The following is a 20,819-nucleotide window of genomic DNA, read 5'->3' on the forward strand; positions in this document are numbered from 1 at the left end:
ACACACCCTGCTATTTTGCAAGTTCTCCCACTTAGAAATCATGGAGGGGTCTTACAACTATTTATTTGTATGATACAGCTGCAAATAAGCATTTGAACACCTGAAAAAAATCAATGTTAATATTTGGTACAGTAGCCTTTGTTTGCAAATACAGAGGTCATACGTTTCCTGTAGTTTTTCACCAGGTATGCTCACACTGTAGGAGGGATTTGGCCCACTCCTTCACATAGATGTTGTCTAGATCAGTCAGGTTTCTTGCCTGTCGCTGAGAAACACAGAGTTTGAGCTCCCTCCAAAGATTCTCTTTTGGATTTAGGTCTGGAGAATGGCTAGGTCATGGCAGAACCTTGATATGTTTCTTACAGAGCCACTCCTTGGTTATCCTGGCTGTGTGCTTCGGGTCATTGTCATGTTGAAAGACCCAGCCTCGACCCATCTTCAATGCTCTAACTGAGAGAAGGAGGTTGTTCCCCAAAATCTCGCAAATACATGGCCCCGGTCATCCTTTTCTTAATACAGCGCAGTCGCCCTGTCCCATGTGCAGAAAAACACCCCCAAAGCATGATGCTACCACCCCCCATGCTTCAAAGTAGGGATGGTGTTTTTGGGATGGTACTCATCATTCTTCTTCCTCCAAACACATTTAGTGGAATTATGACCAAAAAGTTCTATTTTAGTCTCATCAGACCACATTACTTTCTCCCATGTCTCCTCTGGATGGTCAAATGGTCATTGGCAAACTTAAGACTTGCCTGGACATGTGCTGGTTTAAGCAGGGGAACCTTCTGTGTCATGCATGATTTCAAACCATGACGTCTTAGTGTATTACCAACAGTAACCTTAGAAACAGTGGTCCCAGCTCTTTTCAGGTCATTGACCAGCTCCTCCCGTGTAGTTCTGGGCTGATTTCTCACCTTTCTTAGGATCATTGAGACCCCACGAGGTGAGATCTTGCATGGAGCCCCAGTCCGAGGGAGATTGACAGTCATGTCTAGCTTCTTCCATTTTCTAATGATTGCTCCAACAGTGGACCTTTTTTCACCAAGCTCCTTGGCAATTTCCCCGTAGCCCTTTCCAGCCTTGTGGAGGTATACAATTTTGTCTCTAGTATCTTTGGACAGCTCTTTGGTCTTGGCCATGTTAGTAGTTGGATTCTTAATGATTGTATGGGCTGGACAGGTGTCTTTATGCAGCTAACGACCTCAAACAGGTGCATCTAATTTAGGATAATACATGGAGTGGAGGTGGACATTTTAAAGGCAGACTTACAGGTCTTTGAGGGTCAGAATTCTAGCGGATAGCCAGGTGTTCAAATACTTATTTGCAGCTGTATCATACAAATAAATTGTTAAAAAAAATCATATATTATGATTTCTGGATGTTTTTTTTTTTTTAATTTTTTTTAGATTATGTCTCTCACAGTTGACATGCAGCTACAATGACAATTTCAGACTAGAGGATGGATACCCTTCCCGTAAACATTTCAGAATGCCTTCCTATAGTTGCTTAATAAAAGCGGGATTTCCACACAAACAAACGTCATTAATATATGAGGAAAAACACGATTTTAACTGTCGGGCTCGGACAAATATCGTAATACCTGTCGGGCTCGGGTTCGGTTACTGCTCTGTCGGACACGGGCCGGGCTGGACAGAAAAATGCAGCCCGATCCGCACTCTATTTCAGTCCCCTCCATGATTTCCAAGTGGGAGAACTTGCAAAATAGCAGGGTGTTCAAAATACTTATTTTCCTCACTAGATATTCATATACATTAAACATATTTTTGTACCTTTGTAATATTTAATCAAAAACATAAATATTCAATGGCAATTATCTCAACTTCTCTTCTATATCTGATGATGTGTTCAACATGATACAATAATTCCTCCCCTCTAGCAACTTGTCACTTCCGTAAGATCGTAATAATCGATAAATTTGCAAAAAGTCTGAAAATTCAATAAATTCCAGTTGGACTAAGATCAGCATCTACATCTTCAAGAAAAGAGATGACAATAACACTTAGAAAAATGGTCATTAGTTAACTACATTAGTTAACATTAGCATTTTAATTATAAAGAGGGGAAGTGTGATTCATAGCAGTCATACAGCTTGTTTTTAACAAAGGTTGACATATGGTTAATTGCAGCATATTTAAAAGTTTGGACAGAGACAGTCTCGCAGATCTTGATAATAAGGTAATCTAATTTTTTTTGTTTTTTAGCTTCAAATGTCATTCCATTAGATAAAATATAAACCAAGTGGCACATTTATTTTAAAGGTATAAACAAAAAAGGAATTCATATTATATAAATTGTATTATTATTATTAAATTAGGCCTTATAATATTATTGTGAGAAAAGGTCTAGCATAATTTGTTAACACTTTTTGTTGATATTTTTGTATATTGCAATGTATATTCAGACTTTATTTTAGTGTCCAGAAATGTTTTCAAAACTTTTTGGGCGCACAATGTTTGTCTGCCTTTGTCTGATGGGACATTATGCCATAAACAATAGTTAGAAATACATTTGAGTATATTTCATTTAAAAGAAAAAAAGGCTTAACAGCTGAAACCAGGACATGTTATTTTTTGTCAGAACTATTAATTGTCAGAACACTGGGGCATGCCTCATGAAAACGGGACATCTGTTCACCCCATTCAATACTCAGCTTTACTTAAATTAAAATGACTAAATAAATACACAAGAATGTTTTCAGTGGGACGAGTGTTGGCATCTATATATTATTAATGAGGAGTGTGATGCGCAGATAGGAGAAAGGTCAAGATTAAGACCTTGGCGCCACCCTAGCTTCCTGCCACACAACATTCTCCTTCCTCTCCCATTCAAATCCATTCGACCATAGAGTATAAGGTATAAGGTTTCATCTCTCCAAAGCTCAGAAATTCACTCAAACACATACATGTTAAATTGGTGCCCCTGTGAGGATGTGGGTAGCTGTGGCTTTGACCTTTTCTTTGTCCCTGCATTCACTTTTTAAACACAACTATATAAAGGCATCAGTGCTCAAACCCATGCTCATTACAACATTGCAAAATGTGCCGTTCTATAACCACTCCTGCTGGAATAAGCTTACACTTCCTCTCTCTCACCCTTCCTCCTGTTTCATCTCTTCCCCCTCCTCCTCTTGATAAATGTGAAGCAGGTATCAGATCATGTCCTGTATCAGATTACACAGCGGAGGCTGTTCACTAATAGCACTCACAGATTACATTGGAGAGAGTGTTCAGCGATATTAAAATCTGATTTACAAATGAAATTGAATGTCTGGGTAATAAAATGTTATTTGGATTGACACATAAAAAGCTGTTTCAATGGAAACAATTATCAACGTGCAGATCCAAACGGAATATGTGCTCATTTCGAGGAAAAATGCACAGAATTGTAAAATGGGATATTAAAACAGATGCAATTTTCATGTTATGGACAATAACTGGCCAGTATTAAAATTCTATACTATTTTTTCTAAATTTAAATAATTTAATGTCATTTTTTAAAGATTACCATATTTTCCGGACTATAAGTCGCTCCGGAGTATAAGTCGCATCAGTCAAGAAATGCGTCATGAAGAGGAAAAAAACATATATAAGTCGCACTGGACTATAAGTCGCATTAGGGCAGAAGCAAAGCAGGAGCCGCGCGCATGCGTGCACTCGCTCGCTCCCGCTCACTGTGCATAACCGAGCAGAAGAAAGAAAGTTTGAAGTGAGTGAGAAACTTGTGAGGGACTGGCGAAAAGCAGAGGTTACTTTAACTGTAATGAAGATAACAAAGAAAGCTAATCGTGGACTGTAAGCAGAGGTGGACAGTAACTAAGCACATTTATTGAGTACTGTACTTAAGTACACTCTTTGAGTATCTGTACTTTACTGGAGTATCATTTTTTCAGGATACTTTTACTTAACTACATTTGAAAGACAATTATCGTACTTTTTACTCAACTACATTTCTATCAAGGTCGAAAGTCGTTTCTGCAGCAGCTCTGAAAGTCGGTGGATGATTTTTTCCATCTTTAAAAGTTTTTTTTGGTGTTGTTGTTTCAGACAGTCTATCAGGAATCACTCTTATAGGGTCATATACATTTCCCCAACTTTTTTTTAACACTGATCTGTTCATAGCACAGTGGAAGAAGACGGTTTTTAGGCACAAGTTTGTGCACCCATAGCCATAGTTTGAAAGTATGTTTCAGTTTAAAAAAAAAAAAAAATCAAGATTAGTTTAGTTGGCATACACTTGGTGCATGTCTTATAAAATATGTGCCTCATGTTATATGTTATATAACATGCCTCATGTTACTGAACGAAATGTCAACCCAGGACGAGCTGTAGGACTTTGCTTTGGGTGTGTTGGTGGACTTGATCTACTTCATCTGTTTCTATCATCATTTTGAATCTTATCTGGATGTAATCTTTGACAAAAACTAGATTTTTCTCATCTTTTTTCTCATTTTTTTGTATCATCAATTTGTATCATTACCTACAGTCAAGTGTTGATTTAAAAAGTTTTTTTCATTTGTATCATTACCTACAGTCAAGTGTTGATTTAAAAAGAATGCATGAAACATTTGTTGTTGTCTAAAAGCAGAGGGTCTGTTCTTTCTTTTGATATATTGCAGATTCAAGAACCAGATAACTGTTGATGTCTGACCTAGGAAAAATGGCTTCTTCACACTTTATTCAACATTTTTTATGAAATATGTATTTGATATCTTCTATACATGTAAAGTTGTGCCTGAGGTGTAAAACACATCTACACAGTCCACGTTTCAACTGTATCATTTGTCAGGACGCAATGAAACACACAGAATTATGAGGACTTGACGATTGGCCATACCAAGCTTGCACTCTTTATTCCCAGCCTATAATTCAATAAATCAACCTGTGGCAAGTATACTATTAGATTTTATTTTGTGGGTTTTAGTGAAACTGGCCTTATGGAAGGAGTTGTCATCTGCAAACAAGAAGTATATTGTTAAAATGACTAAATCTGGTCAATCGGTTTTGGATATTTCTCACTTGCTGGATGTGTATGTTTACAATGTTCACAGACGCACAGTAAGAGCACTACCATGCAGAATGTAAAGTGCTCTCTTGTTAGCATTTTGACAGGAGGATGAAAAGCTTGTGTTGCACTTTGCTATATGCGTTGTAATTGTGCTATAAGAAAAAAGAAAGAAATTCACCTGAATGTGGGACCACCTCAAAACAGCTTCTTAAAACCTTGTTGAGACCTCCAACCGTAAGACTAAGACAATGGCTATAAGAGGCCATTAAAGAAACCTGTACCAGTTAAGAAACCATTGATTAGTTTTATCTTCAGCAAAAAAACAACCCCTCCAAAAAAACATAAGTATTGGAGTATGGAAGATTGGAGCTGTGTTATGCAGTCCAACACGTCAAAATGTAACAACCATAACATTGGATTGTGTCTGATATGTTCGTAGGAGTCGACCGGAGTGTTTTAATACCAAATGCATGCGACATCACACCGTTAAGCACGGCAGGGGAAACATAATGGTTCTGGAGATGCATGTCTGCAGCCTGTATTGGATGGATCTACAATGTTGCATGTTGGCATAATAATGGTTGGTCACAATGTTGGCAGTCTGAAAATAGACCAGTATTTAGGAAGCCTGCTGAACACAATGTAGCAAAGAATGGAGGACCTATTTGGAGATTAAATGTGTATTTTCCAACATAACAATCTCAAACATAAGGCGAGTGACAAACAAAGTTGTGCGCAATGCTCAGGATTTTGATATCTTCAAGTGGCCTTCTCAGTTCCCTTACCTTATAGCCATTGAAAACCCTTGGGCAATTATAAACATGGATTGTGATAAGTCACACAGGTCTTCCAATGAAGCTGAACTTTGGAAAGTACTTAAAGGGGAATGAAAAGAAGTTAAGCATTACATATGAGTCAATACCCAGGATAATGACTGCTGTAATCAAAAACAAGGGAGAACCAACAAAATTATTACATTCTTAGTCAATGCATGCATTATGCCTTTTTTGCATAATACAATAAAACCCATATTTAATTATATGTACAACCCAATATATATCTAGCCCTATATATATATATATATATATATATATATATATATATATATATATATATATATATATATATATATATATAATATTCTGTGAAGATCTTCGCAAGTTCTCTGGGAGCAGACATTACTTGTGGTCCTGTCAATAGGGGGAAAATCTGCTTAACAGACCTCAAAAATCATAAATGGGTATCTCATATATCTCACATTCCTGCACTCAGAGATTTGTATTGATGTGAACAAGCACTTGAAATGGAATGGCTTTCCTTGTTGTGTTATCTTGTCTATTGATAGCTCCCCCAGCTTTGTTTTAGGCTTTCCCATGATTGAAGCTTTGAAAGAGGCAATTTTACTATCTGGCTTTGTGCATGACTAACTAATGAGGGAGCTAGCAGGCACATGACACTGACATGCAGTGAGTGGAAATGCATACAGAGATGCAGACAAGGAAAGGAAAACACACCCTTGAGAGCTTTAATGGCATGGCCATGTACACGAAAGCCTTTTTTTAACAGAAGACAGTATGCATGGAGAAGGAGACAGACTAGGTAAGACAGTCAATGAGAGAAGGGAATGCACATGATGGCATGATAGCAGAGAGACAGGAGAACCGACTCTTGTAATAATTGCATGTGACAGACTGGAAAGAAGGGAATATGCCATTTGCTTGGATATGTCTGAGCTGTTTTGACTTATGTAGTTCATTGTGTGTAAACATGCATGTGTTCATGAGAGCATGCATGCTTTTGCATTAGTGGTTGGCAAATTTGCATTAAAGGTCCCATTCTTCGCGTGTTTTCGAAGCTTTGGTTGTGTTTACAGTGTGCAATATAACATGAGTTCATGTTTCGCGTGTAAAAAAAACAGTATTTTTCACACAATTGACTTATCTGTACAGCGCTGTTTCCTCTGTCCTAAAAACGGTCTGATGATTTCCTTGTTCTATGAAGTCCCTCCTTCAGAAATACGTAACGAGTTCTGATTGGGCTAGCACTTCCCGTGTTGTGATTGGACAGCAGCTTAGTGCACTTTGCCCGGAAAGGTCCCGCCTCTTACCATAACGGGGAGATGCAAGCGCTGAATGCACGCTCTTCTCCACGTGGGAGAGCAACAAGACCACGCCCCCTATTTTGAGTGTTCTTGTGGGCGGATGGTTAGTCAACAAACGGTTCTAGTGACGTCATTATATCCCTGCCAAACCTGCCATTCGCTGTAGGCTTTGAAAGGGAACTTCTGTTAAATAAAATATCTCTCTTGGCATTGAACTTTGAGCGTTATAATTTTACAGGTATTATTTATGCTCTAACAGCAACATTACACACTAACTAAAGTTTAAAAGATGGAATCGTGAAGAACGGGACCTTTAACTTTTTCCCCGCCAAACACAGAATTTTCAGTTTTTTGTGAGAAAACTAGAGGTGGGCATATATTTAAAAAAAATCTAGATTAATCTACATTCATTTTGAAATGAATCTAGATTAAAATGGCTCATCTGAAAGGTCAAGGTCATTCAGAATGTGTGTGCTACCCTCTCACATACGTTACGCTAGGGGTGTGACGGTATAGATTGCTCACAGTTCGGTTTGTATCACGGTTTTACTTTCACGATTTCAGTACGGTTCTGTTTTTATTATGTTTAGGGAAAAAAGGACTACTGTCAAATAAAAATTAAGAAAATAAGAACAAATAACGTTAATATAAGCAGCAGCACAAATAAATACTTTTGAGCAAAGATACTAATAAAATAAACAATGCTTTTCAGGTTTTTCAGATAGGTCTGTAATCAAATGTAAAATAATTGCATATTTTACTATTTCTTTTACATATATTGCACTGTTAAAATTAAAGATTAATCCTTATTAAACTTACACAAGCTATTCAATCAATAGCAGTGAGAGTTGTCCTTATCTTTTGTTTGACATTGAACAGAGTAAAGGCTACTACCCCTTTAAGACCTAATGCAGGGATATGCGTCATCTTTCTCAAATGTATACAGTTCACTTAAGGCATATTCAGACTATGTCTGCTAGGATACTCATCAAGATGGTCATGTTGACTTAAAACTTAAAGAAACTTAAAGACTTAAAAGATAATTCAATATTTGCACAAATTTTGCAAATCTTCTCTCAGCTCGCGGGTTCTCACTCTCGTCTTCTGGCCCTACACCTGGGTGATAACGGCGGAATGACTGCTCATATTCGGACATACGGCAGCACTCGCATGCATTGAACAGTTTACAAAGAGAGACCGTTTTCCACACATTTTTCTTTTATCATTGCTGTTGTAATGTATCACTGAGATGCCAGCATGGGTTTCCGTCGACAGAAATATACATAAAGCATTATGTTCAAGTTATAACCCATATTAAAGATGCGTCTTCAGATGTAAGATGAACCTCGGTGCAAGTGCGTGCCGGCACCTTTTACACGACACCCCTGCTCACGTCAGACGGCACCCCGGTTTGGAATCGCTGGTATAGACCCAGTTCCCAACCCAACTTTGAGAATAGATTAACGGCGTTATTTTTTAAATCCCCTGATAAGAGTCTCACGCTAACGCAGCACATTAACGGCAATAACAGCCCACCACTAGAGAAAACGCTTCCCTGCGTCTACACTAGGGGATGCCAAATGCTAGGGGACGCTATTACGCATCTTCTGAATGACTACTGGATCTCCTGATCATAACACATGATGAAGACGCTGTAAAACAAGCGAATGCATTTAAGCAGATGCATATGTAAAAAAACATGATCATCAATATTAAACATCATATAAATCAAAACTATCTAATGTTATTGAAATAAATGTGGACCCAGGACGAGTGATAGGACTGTGCAAGCATTAGGGGTGTTATTTTCTCAGGTTTTTGGTCAAAATGTAGCCTTTTTAGTGAAAGTTACCTATATTGAGGTGGTGTTAAAAAAAGGAATGCATGAAGCTAGAATAAAACAGTTTTTTTGGTTACTTGTAAGCTGGTATCTGTCCATATCTGAGTGGCAAGTTTTCTCTGAATTCACTAACTTCACACGCATTTCAGGGAGACTTCTCAGGGAGACAGACAGGAGAACACACATCCTGTTAGTTTTCTTAAAGTACTTTTAAGAAAAAAATACTTTTTTGCAAAAAGTACAACATTTAGTTTTTATTTTGTGGGTGCATAAATAAAAGTAGGCACTTTAAGTTTTGTTGTGTCTTTGAGGCCAAAAATGTCAGAATATTTTAAGTTGTTTTAAACTGTCATGAGGAAAAATCCAGCAAAACATGCAGGTTCTTCAGGTTCAGAGGGTTAAATAAGTTGAATTGTAAAAATGAAATGATGAAAAATAACATATTTCAGAAAATGTAAGCATTTAGATTGTCTCTGTTTTGCTTTAATAGCATCTAATGCTAAACATCGTCATACTAAAATAAAATCACTCACTCACATTCTGTTCTCAGCCCTACTTAGTAGACTGATTAATGGTTTGCTTATGCCATTTAGTACGAGTGATTAATGGTTTGCTTATGCCATTTTGCAATGATGGATTGGTGCCGTAACTCAGCACCAGGTCACCAGCACCTTCTGGCAGATGTGATACACAGAAATCCTACATTACGTAAATATATAGAGCTTGCATAGTCCCTGAAATTCTAATGGTGAATTTTAGTTTGGAGGTGAATTGACCTCACCAGGGACACCTACGGGTGTGGCTGCAGGTTTTGTGTGCTATATATGTGGCTGAGTCTCTGGTTTTGTGCTGACACTGGCAACTGGGCGTTAACGTGTGTGCATGTACAGTATGTTCCTCGAGAATCATGCTGAGCTGTAAAATGGCTCCTCGGTCATGCAGTCACCCAGACCAGCATAAGAAGATTATCTGGAGAGGTGGTTTAAGAAAAGCCGCAGGAAAGAAAGATGCATGGTGGGGGGTAAAAGAGATGAGACAGGGTGGGAATAGATGAGCAAAAGCTTTTTGGTAGAGCTGCTGGCATCATTCTGCCATGTGGGAAACCCTGTCTTCCTTCTAGAAATGTGTCTCTTTCTTCACCTTATGGTGATAAGACAGAAAAGAGGTGACAATTCTCACCAATGTTAATGCAACTAAAGCAATTATAACCAAAAAATATTTGTATAATGCCAGCTATTCTGTTTCTCTTTTGTCTCTTTATCATCAGTTGTGTTAAAGATGGCATATAATATTACAGTACACAATACAAATTTTATATATATATATATATATATATATATATATATATATATATATATATATATATATATATATATATATATATATATATATATATATATATATATATATATATATATATATATATATACACACACAGTGTATAATGTGTGTTTACACTGTGTATAAATATGTATATATGCACACACACACACACACACACACACACACACACACACACACACACACACACACACACATATAAAGGCCGTATAAATGCCACAAATCACTATCTCACACATAAAAGTCACATAACTGTATTTTTCCTGTTTTTAAGGGTGTGTATTTGAATTTCAGCTGCTCTCCATTCACTTCTTACTGAAGAACTACTGTTACTGATGTTTTACTGATGCTTACTGAAAGGCATCATGGGAAATGTAGTCAGCCAAGTGCAGTCGGCCCCGCTCCAGGTCAGCACTTACACCTCCTAGTCACAAGGGGGCTCAGTCTCATTACAAATGATGGAGCAGGTCTTCAACAGTGGCTTGTAGGGGGGAGGCAAGACCTGAGGGAGATTTTCATTTTTCATGTCTGTACTTTTACTTCACTGTTTTTCAAAGTGAGGTCATCGTGATATTCTCATCTCACCCTATGCCTTTGAGTGCCCAATGACAGCAATCTGTTTTACTGATGCATTATAGTATTGTGAGTGCCGGGCCCCTCCAGCTTCAGTCTGGCCTCCAGCCCGATTGCTATTCCTCACTAGAAAACTTGCTGCCTAAAAACTCTGCTGAGAATCTGTGGTTAAGAGTCCTTATTCAAGCCCAATTATTCCTTCAGTGACTTTCTAGAGCTTCCATAAGAAGTCAACAATAGAGATGCTCATTTAGCTTGGTGTGTTCACTGTGTCGTGTTTAATAGTGACCGTAGCCCTGCTCTCCAGTTATCTCTCCTCAGAACCAGTTTCCTACTTGGCATAGATGTGTTACTGTTTCCTTGACAACTGCATTTAAATGTGTTTGAACTGACTGAACCAATGGATATGATATTGTTAATTAGTTCTCGGTTGAACTATAAAACCGTTTTTTCTTTTTCATGAGATTGAAGATTGGGAGCAGGAAGTAGAACCTTTTTTTACAGGATGTGTGAAAACATAAAGTCATATTTCTCTTAGAGGTTGCCCTTTCCATAACACCACTTGTGTGGTGATAGTGTAGTGCTATTTGTGAAGTTTTACAAATACACAAGAATTTATCTTTTTGTCTCTCCCCCCCCCCCCTACTTTCCAGTTTATAAATTAGCCAGACATGTTATTTATTTATTTATTTTTTATATAAGTCAAAGTTTTTTCCTAAAATGTTTAAGGAGACAAGATGTAGAGTTTAGATTCTCTACCCGAGCCCGAGCCCGAACCTGACCCGAACCGACCCGCGGGCCGGGTCGGGCTGAGATTTCCCTGCACTATCCTCGGGTCGGGTAGGGCCGGGCCCGTGATCAAGCGTTTGTTTTTTAATCATTAGCCTACTTTACTAGTCTAATTGGGTGGGCAGAAAGCTATGCTATAATCAGAAATGATATCTATATTTAGCAAAGTAAGAACTAATACAACAACTAAGAAACAAATGTGTAGGCTACAAAGTTGCACAAGTCAGGATTAGTGTAAAAACGCGTGTTAAACTCACAGCTCGAGCAGTGATGGAGCGCAGCATTATAAACAGAAACGCTCAGTGTCAAGAGCTGCTCGCGTGAACACTGCACTTTGCTTAATTAAATATCTTCGAATCGTTTCGTTTAAAAGTGGTCATTTCAAGCTTTCTATACGCATATTTGTCATGTCTGTGAGGCAAGTATAGCCTGCTGAGTTTCGGTTTATTTATGAGACGCGCTCCAGTTCATGAGCAATGAAAGCAATCACTCCCACGACTTCACCTCGCGATTATAGTCTGCTATTTGCTTTTTATTTATTAAATCCAGGCAATTGGCCCAAGAAACCTTTTTTAAAATTAAGATACAATCGAATAGCTTTCTACAAAACAAAACTTAATATTAAACTAAATATAACCACCAAAATCATTTCTGACCCACTCGCATCTTTTCACTCATCGTAATCAGATGAAATGTAAAAATAATATTATAATATTTAAACATAAATATGAAGGAAAAAACACATTGTTTAATGGCAACAACAAAGTCAGCTACAGATAAATGTCTGAGCTGGATTTGAGTAAACATCAGTTTATCGGTGAGCGGTTTATGAGCACGCGCCTGCGGATTATTGAGCGGAGTCAAGTCAACTTTATTTATAACCTATAGCGCTTTTACAATGATGATTGTTTCAAAGCAGCTTCAAAGTGTTAAACATGAAAATATTGCAACAAAATGTTATTCGACTGTACAGTCGCTGTGGAGAAAACTGAAAACTAAATGTAGTTTTATCATGAGCCTCACCAGTCCGCTTCGCTGCACTTTGCTCATTACAGGCTCGTTCTCGTCAAAACGCCCACATATTGAACAATGGTCGGGTTTAAATCGGTCTCGGGCTCATAATTAAAGTTAATGTGTCGGGCCGGGCCGGGCTCAGACACAACGTGCACGGGCTCGGGTAGGGTCGGTATATATATATTGTTAAAGGGTTACCCCTTATCCCTCTTGGGACAAGAGATTTATGTTTTTTATTTCTGGAAAAAAGCGTTTGATGACGCAAATATCGTTATTTTGCGTCATCGGAGGATTTTTTTTGGCCTGAGGCTAAAGACCATAGCCAATAGAGGGAGCCATTTCCACATGTTTTTAACCCGGACATGGAGGGTTCCGCACTCATAGCGCTCGGCTCGGGCAGCTGCGGGGATTCATATAAATGGAGCGGTGCGGAGCAAAGTGAGTGTTTCAACTTTTCAAATGAATTTCTTTGAAAGTCAAGCTTCCAAAGGAATGAACGGAAAACGCGCCAGACTGAACATGCACTGTGAATGAATGCCGCTGACGTGTTTACCTCAGCTCTCATGATGAATGTAATCTGACTCCTGCAGCGTTTGTGCTTTGACAGTCGCTCGGCTCACTCACATCATATTCAACAGACACGTTCAGTTTTTAATTGTAGTGTCTGTTTTCTTACTGAACTGATTTTATTCAAATGAACGCGGTGTGAAAGTGATCCAGTAATTCAGAATCGGTGGCTTTGGGAGTGGCCTCGTAGGACAGCGAATCAAGTGCATTCTGGGAGTTGTTGTCTTTCATCCCCATGAGACAAAAATAGATTTTGTCTTTTCTCAGTCTAGAAGGCACCACATTCAAAAAGAATTTTACATTTCTACTACATTACTGTCAAAGTTTAACTACAAAACTTTAATATTAATTAAGAATGCATGCACAATATGTTAGTATCAGTTATCGCTTTTGACATGTGTAAGACTTCTGGTCCCATTTCTCAGGAGGAGATTTGTCCTCACAGTTTTACACGATCAGTTGTGTGAACACGTTTTTATGATCAGTAGCTTTGATATTCTGGTGTGGCATTTATAAATGATGCCCCATAGACACATACAAATATGCAATCAGAGGTTGTTCTTTATCTGTGGTCTGAGGGCTTAACATTTCAGAGATGGATCTTTGCTGGTATAATAAAAGCATTGCTCTTTTCTGTATCTAGATCTTTACCCTTAACTCGGATCTGTCTCCACTGGAATTACCTTGGCTTTTTTTCCACTCATCTGCCTCTAAGTGCTTGTTCTTGTACCGCCTTGATTCGAGTCTTTGTGATTTCCTTTAGTCCTGCCATTAACAGCCACACACGGGACTCTCCAGTGTCAGCCTATGATTGTGTGTCCCATTGGGTGTTTTGTCTTGCATTACACTTCCTGTTCTTCTTCCTCCTCATCTAGTGTGTTCTAGCAAACCTCTGTCTCTCTTCTTCCTCTCACTAGCCAGACACTGTTCCCTGATAAGCTTAGCATGAGTCTCAACAAGAGGATATTCTATTTTTCCTTAAATATCCAAATATGTTCCTATTAATTTTAAAATGCAAACAACCACACCAACTGTGAATTCCCAGTAGCTCTATATCTTTTGGGGGAAATCTTGTGGTTTGAGACATGACGGTGAGAGGAAAAAAAGTAGAAGAGAAAAAAAAGAAAAAGTAGAAATGACAGACAGAAAGACACACACACACACACACACACACACACACACACACACACACACACACACACACACACACACACACACACACACACGACACAAATAGAGATTAAGGATTTTTTTTTTGCAGAGTGAGCTCTGCTTCAATATCTTTTCACATCTTCTCTATGCCTTGGGACATGGTTAGGTTTTTTTTTTTTTTCTCCATCTTGAAAACTTTTCTTGGTAAGGCTTTTGAGAGGACAATTTTTTCTGTCACTTTTCACAAAAAAGCCTTTGAGCTGTGTGTTGTGAGCTGAACAGTGGCTGTATGTCTAACCCAGAAACAGAAGAATATGATGCTAATCCCTTTCCCTTTATAGCAACCTCTGTTTTTGTTTGGTGACATGTTGCGTTGTTATTGGCTTATACAGCAATGCAAGTGTAATTCTTGCTACAGAACTAGTCCACAATGCTATTAATATGAGGTTTTTATGAAATAAATGTAGTGTTAATTAACTTGGCTTCTGGATTGATTAGTCTCAGACCTGTATCTCACCCTTGAATACACATAGTACTTTTTTGGACCACTTTATGTGCTTAACACCTTCTAAATGTTATAATGCGCATTTTCTTTCCCCTTTATGTCATAGTATGTAGGACTGTGGAGATTTTGACAGGATAACCGAGAGAGAGAGGGGGTGAATGGCTATAGTGCATGACCCAGGTCAGATTTTGATCAGTTATCAATCTATCGTTCCACAAACTGTTATTGTGGTGTCATTCTTTTCATCCATTTCTACTCCTAAATGTTGCATAAAAACAAAACAAACTGGTCATTTTATATGTATAAATGGAAACTGTCCTTGTTAAACAATTAAAATATTTTATTGCGATTAATCACATGATTGTCATGAGTTAGCTCGTGATTAATCACACATTTTTATCAGTTGTAATTGTATCTTAAATTAATGTTTCAAGTTTTTAATACTCTATTATTAGTGAAACTATACTCAGAGCATGAAGACTAGACATGTATCAAAGGTCATAGATTTTTTTTAAAGAACTTGTTCATGTCTCTTAAACCTAAGCTTAAAAAAATCAGAATAAGCAGTGATTTCTCTCATTTTAAGAATATAAATAAAGGGAGTTTTTACTCTGGCAGTTTAATTTAGAACAGGGCACAGTTTTTATGAACAATTGGTAATGTGAAAGCTGTCATGCGGACCTAAGAGCGCACCAGTACCACACCATAACTGGAGGGGGTCCATATTCCACCGGTAGGAATAAGTGTGGCCCCTTTAAGAGCCCCTTTCAAGATCTATTGAACTGTCTGTATTTTGTGTGCGCACAGAACTGTGATGCGAGTCACGTGAACAGTGTGAGAAACACGGACTCGGGAGCGCTCTTGTTCATAAAAGTAACCTGCGTATTAATTTTAGCCGATTGTAATGTATTTAGTTCAATAAAACACATGTACTGTAAGTGGTGATGGTGCTAATGATTTACCTCAGATATGAGTGAGAGTGAGCTTGCAGTGTATTCGCGCATCATGCTCGGACTGCAAAGAATGGTTCAGTGTTCAAACTCACGTCTTTCGACCTGGAGTCTAATAAAAGTTAAACAGAAATTATGGTTGCTTATATAGGCTATAACTGCACTTGTTTCAGAATAGTAATGTTAATAGTAACCCTTTTCTTTCCTTATTAATATTTGCTGCTAAAATTAGTGCTGTTAAAATGAATTTGCATTAACGCGTTATTAACATGTTCATTTTGACAGCCCTAGTGAAAATGCTATAATTACAGAACTAAGATGTTGCTATCTGAAGTAGAATTCTTTTTTTTTGTTTATATTTAAATATTTGTGTCATTGAATTTACTATCTTTTGATCTTTAAATTGTTATTTACTATCATTAAACCAAATATTTACGATATCACATATTGACTATATCTGTCGACCACCCTGCTCCCTAAAATATTGGCATCAGCCAAAAAAAGACAACATAGATAGATAGATAAATAGATAGATAGATAGATAGATAGATAGATAGATAGATAGATAGATAGATAGATAGATAGATAGATAGATAGATAGATAGATAGATAGATAGATAGATAGATAGATAGATAGATAGATAGATAGATAGATAGATAGATAGATAGATAGATAGATAGATGGATAATTATGGTTATTACCAGGTTATCCAATCTTTTGAGAGCTGAATAAAAAAAACAAAGAAAAATCATAAAATTACATTATCTGAAGTTAATATTTTATCTTAATTTTTTTTTTAAAACACTTTTAAAAGTGATGTTTCATTTGAAAACCTCTGGTAAGGCCAGGGGGTGTTAAGCTAAACACATATGCCTCAAATGGTAGTCACATGTCTTTTTTTTCATTGACTCATCTGTCGGACAGATGTAGAAGGGATTGATGACAATCGACCTGCAAATAATCGGTCTGAGTAGAGTAGCTCTTCCATTGGGATGTTTTGATGAAGTTTTTGATGTCCATGACAGGTGGGCTGATGTCTACCATGTTTTGAGCTCTTTCTGTCTCCGTCTCATGCCACGCTGTAAACACTCTATCAAAACTGTCTGTTTCTGTCCCTCCCATTCTCATTCCGTTGCCTCTCTGCCCTCTGAAACATCTCTATCCTGTCCCTTGCTCTATTTCCTTTTCTGTTTGCACTGTCTAGCATCTTTTTTTCTTGCTACACTCTCTCTCCTAAATATCCCTCCCTCCCCATGTCTCACTCTCAGTCTCTTTCTTTCGTTTCCATGTTGGTCTCAGTCCGGAGAGTTGTGTTGTATCACTGTCTGCTTAGCAGAGCCGGCATCGAAGACTTTAATTTATTCTCTAGCTTACTGTCATCCATCAGGGATTTACAGACAGAGGGAGAGTTGTGTTCTCTCTCTGTCTCTCTCTCTTTTTCCACCCTTCCCTTCTCTCCTCGCTGCGGGGGGCTCGCAGATCCAAACCAGGTTCTGATATGACTCTTGCGAGATGAACCTCACCTCTCCGAAGATCCAACTAAACAATGGGATCTACTTTAGCACATACATGTATCAGGTAGGTGAGGGGCTGTGACCCATCCTGCCATTGGCTGGCTGTTTAAACGTGCAAGGTACTTCTGAACGGTGCGTCAGCTGTCCAAGGTGCTTCTTGTTAGAGCCTTTGCCTACATGGGAATTCTTGTGCAGAGTCATTCTGAAAGTAAATCGCAGAAGGGAACGCAGACTAAGTGGCTGTTTGACTTGCTTACATTGCAGGTTTACGGTGCATTAATTAACTCAAAGAAGGGAAACAGGCCACTCTCAGTGGCTTATTTAAGCTTCAGTCTGTGTGTGTATGTGTGTGTGTTGCTTATTTCAAGTGTTTTGTGTGGAGGTATTTGTTATGTTTGTATTGTTTCCCAGTAAAGATACTCCTTGAACAACTTAAATTAGCTTGAGAAGTTAATAAGACTTATACTCAGAGAATATATCTCGGATTTGTTTGTTTTTCATACCAAGTTGACCAATAGTCGTTTTATGCATAAACCTGACTAAATTATTTAAAATTAGATGGAACAGGATTGGAATCCATTAGATTGGAATTTAGCTTGGAACAGACATTCCGGTAAACTCAAGATATATGCTCTTGTCTATGTTATGGACCTTTTCCTTTTTAATCTAAATATTCTTCTTTTTATTTTATCATATTGAAAGTAATAATTGAAATATATAATTCTTTATAATATATGTTTATGTATTTTTCTTTTATAAATTTTATCTAATAATATATTTTAACAAAATGTATTTTTATGAAAACTATTATTTCTATTGTATTATACTGAAAGGATGAGTGTGTGTGTGTGTGTGTGTGTGTGTGTGTGTGTGTGTGTGTGTGTGTGTGTGTGTGTGTGTGTGTGTGTGTGTGTGTGTGTGTGTGTTCATGTTTTTCTATTGGTCTTCAACCTGTACTGCGTTCCACTCCACTTTAAGACTCCACGCACTTGCCAACTTCCCTAAGCAATTCCCCTCAGGGGAATCCGTCATTGTGAAGTGCGTTCCACTTTGTGAAGTGGACAAGGGAAGTTTATATGGACAGACCCTTGCTCCCTCGATTTTGACAGACTCTACTTCATATGTACACTTCAGGCAGCTTCATATACCACAATGCAAAACGATTGTGACATCACCGGATATCACATTTAAAGGGGGGGGTGAAACACTCAGTTTCAGTCAATCTTATGTCAATCTTGAGTACCTATAGAGTACTATTATCTTTAGTTTTATTATACTTATAAAAGAAATATAGGCTGTACCGAGTCTTTCCCAAAAAAAAGGCGTATCGTGTGGGCGGAGCTAAAGATTGACGAGCGCACACAAAGCGATGACGTCCTCAAGCGTGGAGAAGAAAAGGTTACTCTAGTAAACCATGGCTATCAATCAGATTCAACTAATACAGATATGATCCAGAATCAGATCCGAAGGCTAAAATAAATTGAACAGGAGAAGCAACAACGGCAGGACGTCCGTCTCTGTGGAATGTACTGTATTTAGTGGCCTGTCAACATTTCTGGGGGTTTACTCGTGATATATGATGACATGATTTGGTTTATGAACTATTGTATGAGACTAAACCTTAGCAGTAGCAAGCAAAACAGTTTTGCACGTCAAACTAGTGTAACGTTATACATAGAACAACAATGGAGTAACGTTAGCGCATTTAAATGAAGAAGCACACTTTGTGAGAACGCTAGGTTTATGTTTGGGTGGTTTTAAAATAAACAAACTGACACCTATAGTGGTCAGCTAAACAAATGTATTTAAACACACACCATACATCGCATGCTCCATTGATAAATTAATTAATGTTATACATGATCGTGTTGTTTACTTATGTTTACTTACGCGACGGTAGCCAACAACATAGACATTTGAAGCAGTTTTACTCACCGCCTGCTTCCAAAGCAGGACCGTGAACTTTTATCGCTGGGACCGCTCCATCAATAACACACTTCTTTGGTAACATTGTTGATTTCGTGAAGTCCTGTGACAGCAGTGACCGTGGATATCCACTTTTGGGACACGACTGAAGAGTGATGTTGTGATTGTTCCCGTCATTTCTGCGTTCAAATCGGTTCAAATGCAGCGCTGCCTTCCCGGAATGCTATGCGGATGCGTTGAAGTCGTTTGACGTCATTTATAGGAATAAAGTGGAGCGCGGCGCGACAGAAGTGTTGCACGGACGAGTGGATCTGCACCTTGAGAGCAGTGTTTATGGGCGTGCATTTCCTCTCTCGCTCTAGTCACACGCGCGCACCCTTCCGGGAGAAGAGCCCGTACGGCCCATACAAGGACATTCCACTCTGTTGATGTCAAGCCGACCCATACTCGAAAAAAACTCTCTGAAACTTGTGAGAAACCGGAAGGAGTATTTTTGACACAGAAATACTCCATCAAACGTCCAACTTAGTTTTTGAAACTTTGTCTATGTTTAGGATGGGAATCCAAGTCTTTAACAGTGTAAAAAACCACCCCTTTAATTTACTCCACCACAAACAACTCTATATACATATAGAATGTTGCATTAAACAATTTCGTAAAGGAAAAGAATAAATAATAAATTAACTTCATAATGTATTCCAAGTGATCAAGGGCTTAGGGCGTTCCAGTTCAGTCCATTGCAAATGTTTCGCCAGTAGTGGGCACTCATGCAACGTAAGCAATGACGTACATCCGAGTGAACGAGACGGAGGGAAGTTCGCGAGTGAAGGGCATGATAAAAACGAACTGGAACGTGGCAATAGATACACACAGAGACTTAAACACAGATCCATCACACAAAACTTCCTGCATGTTTTAATTTTCAAAATGTAAAAAAAAAAAAAAAAAACCTCTGTTTGATTTATTAGCTTGTTTCCTCATGGGGACCTCAATTTAGGTCCCTGCGGTGACACAAGTCCCCATGAGGAAACAAGCTAATAAATCAAACAGAGTTCGTTTTTTTTTTTTTTACATTTTGAAAATTAAGTTTTGTGTAATGGGTAGGTTTAGGGGTAGAGTTAGTGTAATATTACCCAGTGGCATATACAGTTTTTACAGTATAAAAACTATTATATCTGTGGAGAGTCCCCACAAAGATAGTAAACCAAGCGTGTGTGTATGTATAAATTGTAAGTATATATTGTGCTTTACCTGGGTATTTGATGGCTTTTTTTGAAGTGCCCTTTTGAGTGTCTGTACACAATGTTCCACAGAGCTGTCACCCAACAGTGGCAGATCCACATTTAGGCCCAGTACAGTGGCATATTTCAGCGTCCAGCACGTGCGTTATCGCTAATTAAAGACTAGCTGTTGTCTTTAGTGCTGTGCTGCTAAATGATAACTGCCTCTGTATGTGTGTGGAGATTGTATGCGTTAACTAATTACAGTTGCAATACAATTTACAGTTGATCTTTTCGTTCT

General features: G+C 38.1%; 1 protein-coding gene across 16 annotated transcripts in view; it reads left to right on the forward strand.

Annotated features, from left to right (window-relative positions):
• ppfia4 (PTPRF interacting protein alpha 4) overlaps positions 1-20,819 on the forward strand; it is a 142,152-nt gene that overhangs the window by 53,258 nt on the left and 68,075 nt on the right. Inside the window, exon 1 of one of the 16 annotated variants that reach the window (XM_067432231.1) lies at positions 17,287-17,436. The exons of the other annotated variants lie outside the window; for them this stretch is intronic. Within the exon in view, the coding sequence (XP_067288332.1) occupies positions 17,371-17,436 (66 nt within the window). The 5' untranslated portion in view covers positions 17,287-17,370. Of the gene's footprint in view, positions 1-17,286; positions 17,437-20,819 lie in introns of those variants that run through there. 16 annotated transcript variants of the gene reach the window in all.

The sequence above is a fragment of the Pseudorasbora parva genome, chromosome 22, assembly GCF_024679245.1.
Source record: "Pseudorasbora parva isolate DD20220531a chromosome 22, ASM2467924v1, whole genome shotgun sequence".
Taxonomy (NCBI): Eukaryota; Metazoa; Chordata; class Actinopteri; order Cypriniformes; family Gobionidae; genus Pseudorasbora; species Pseudorasbora parva.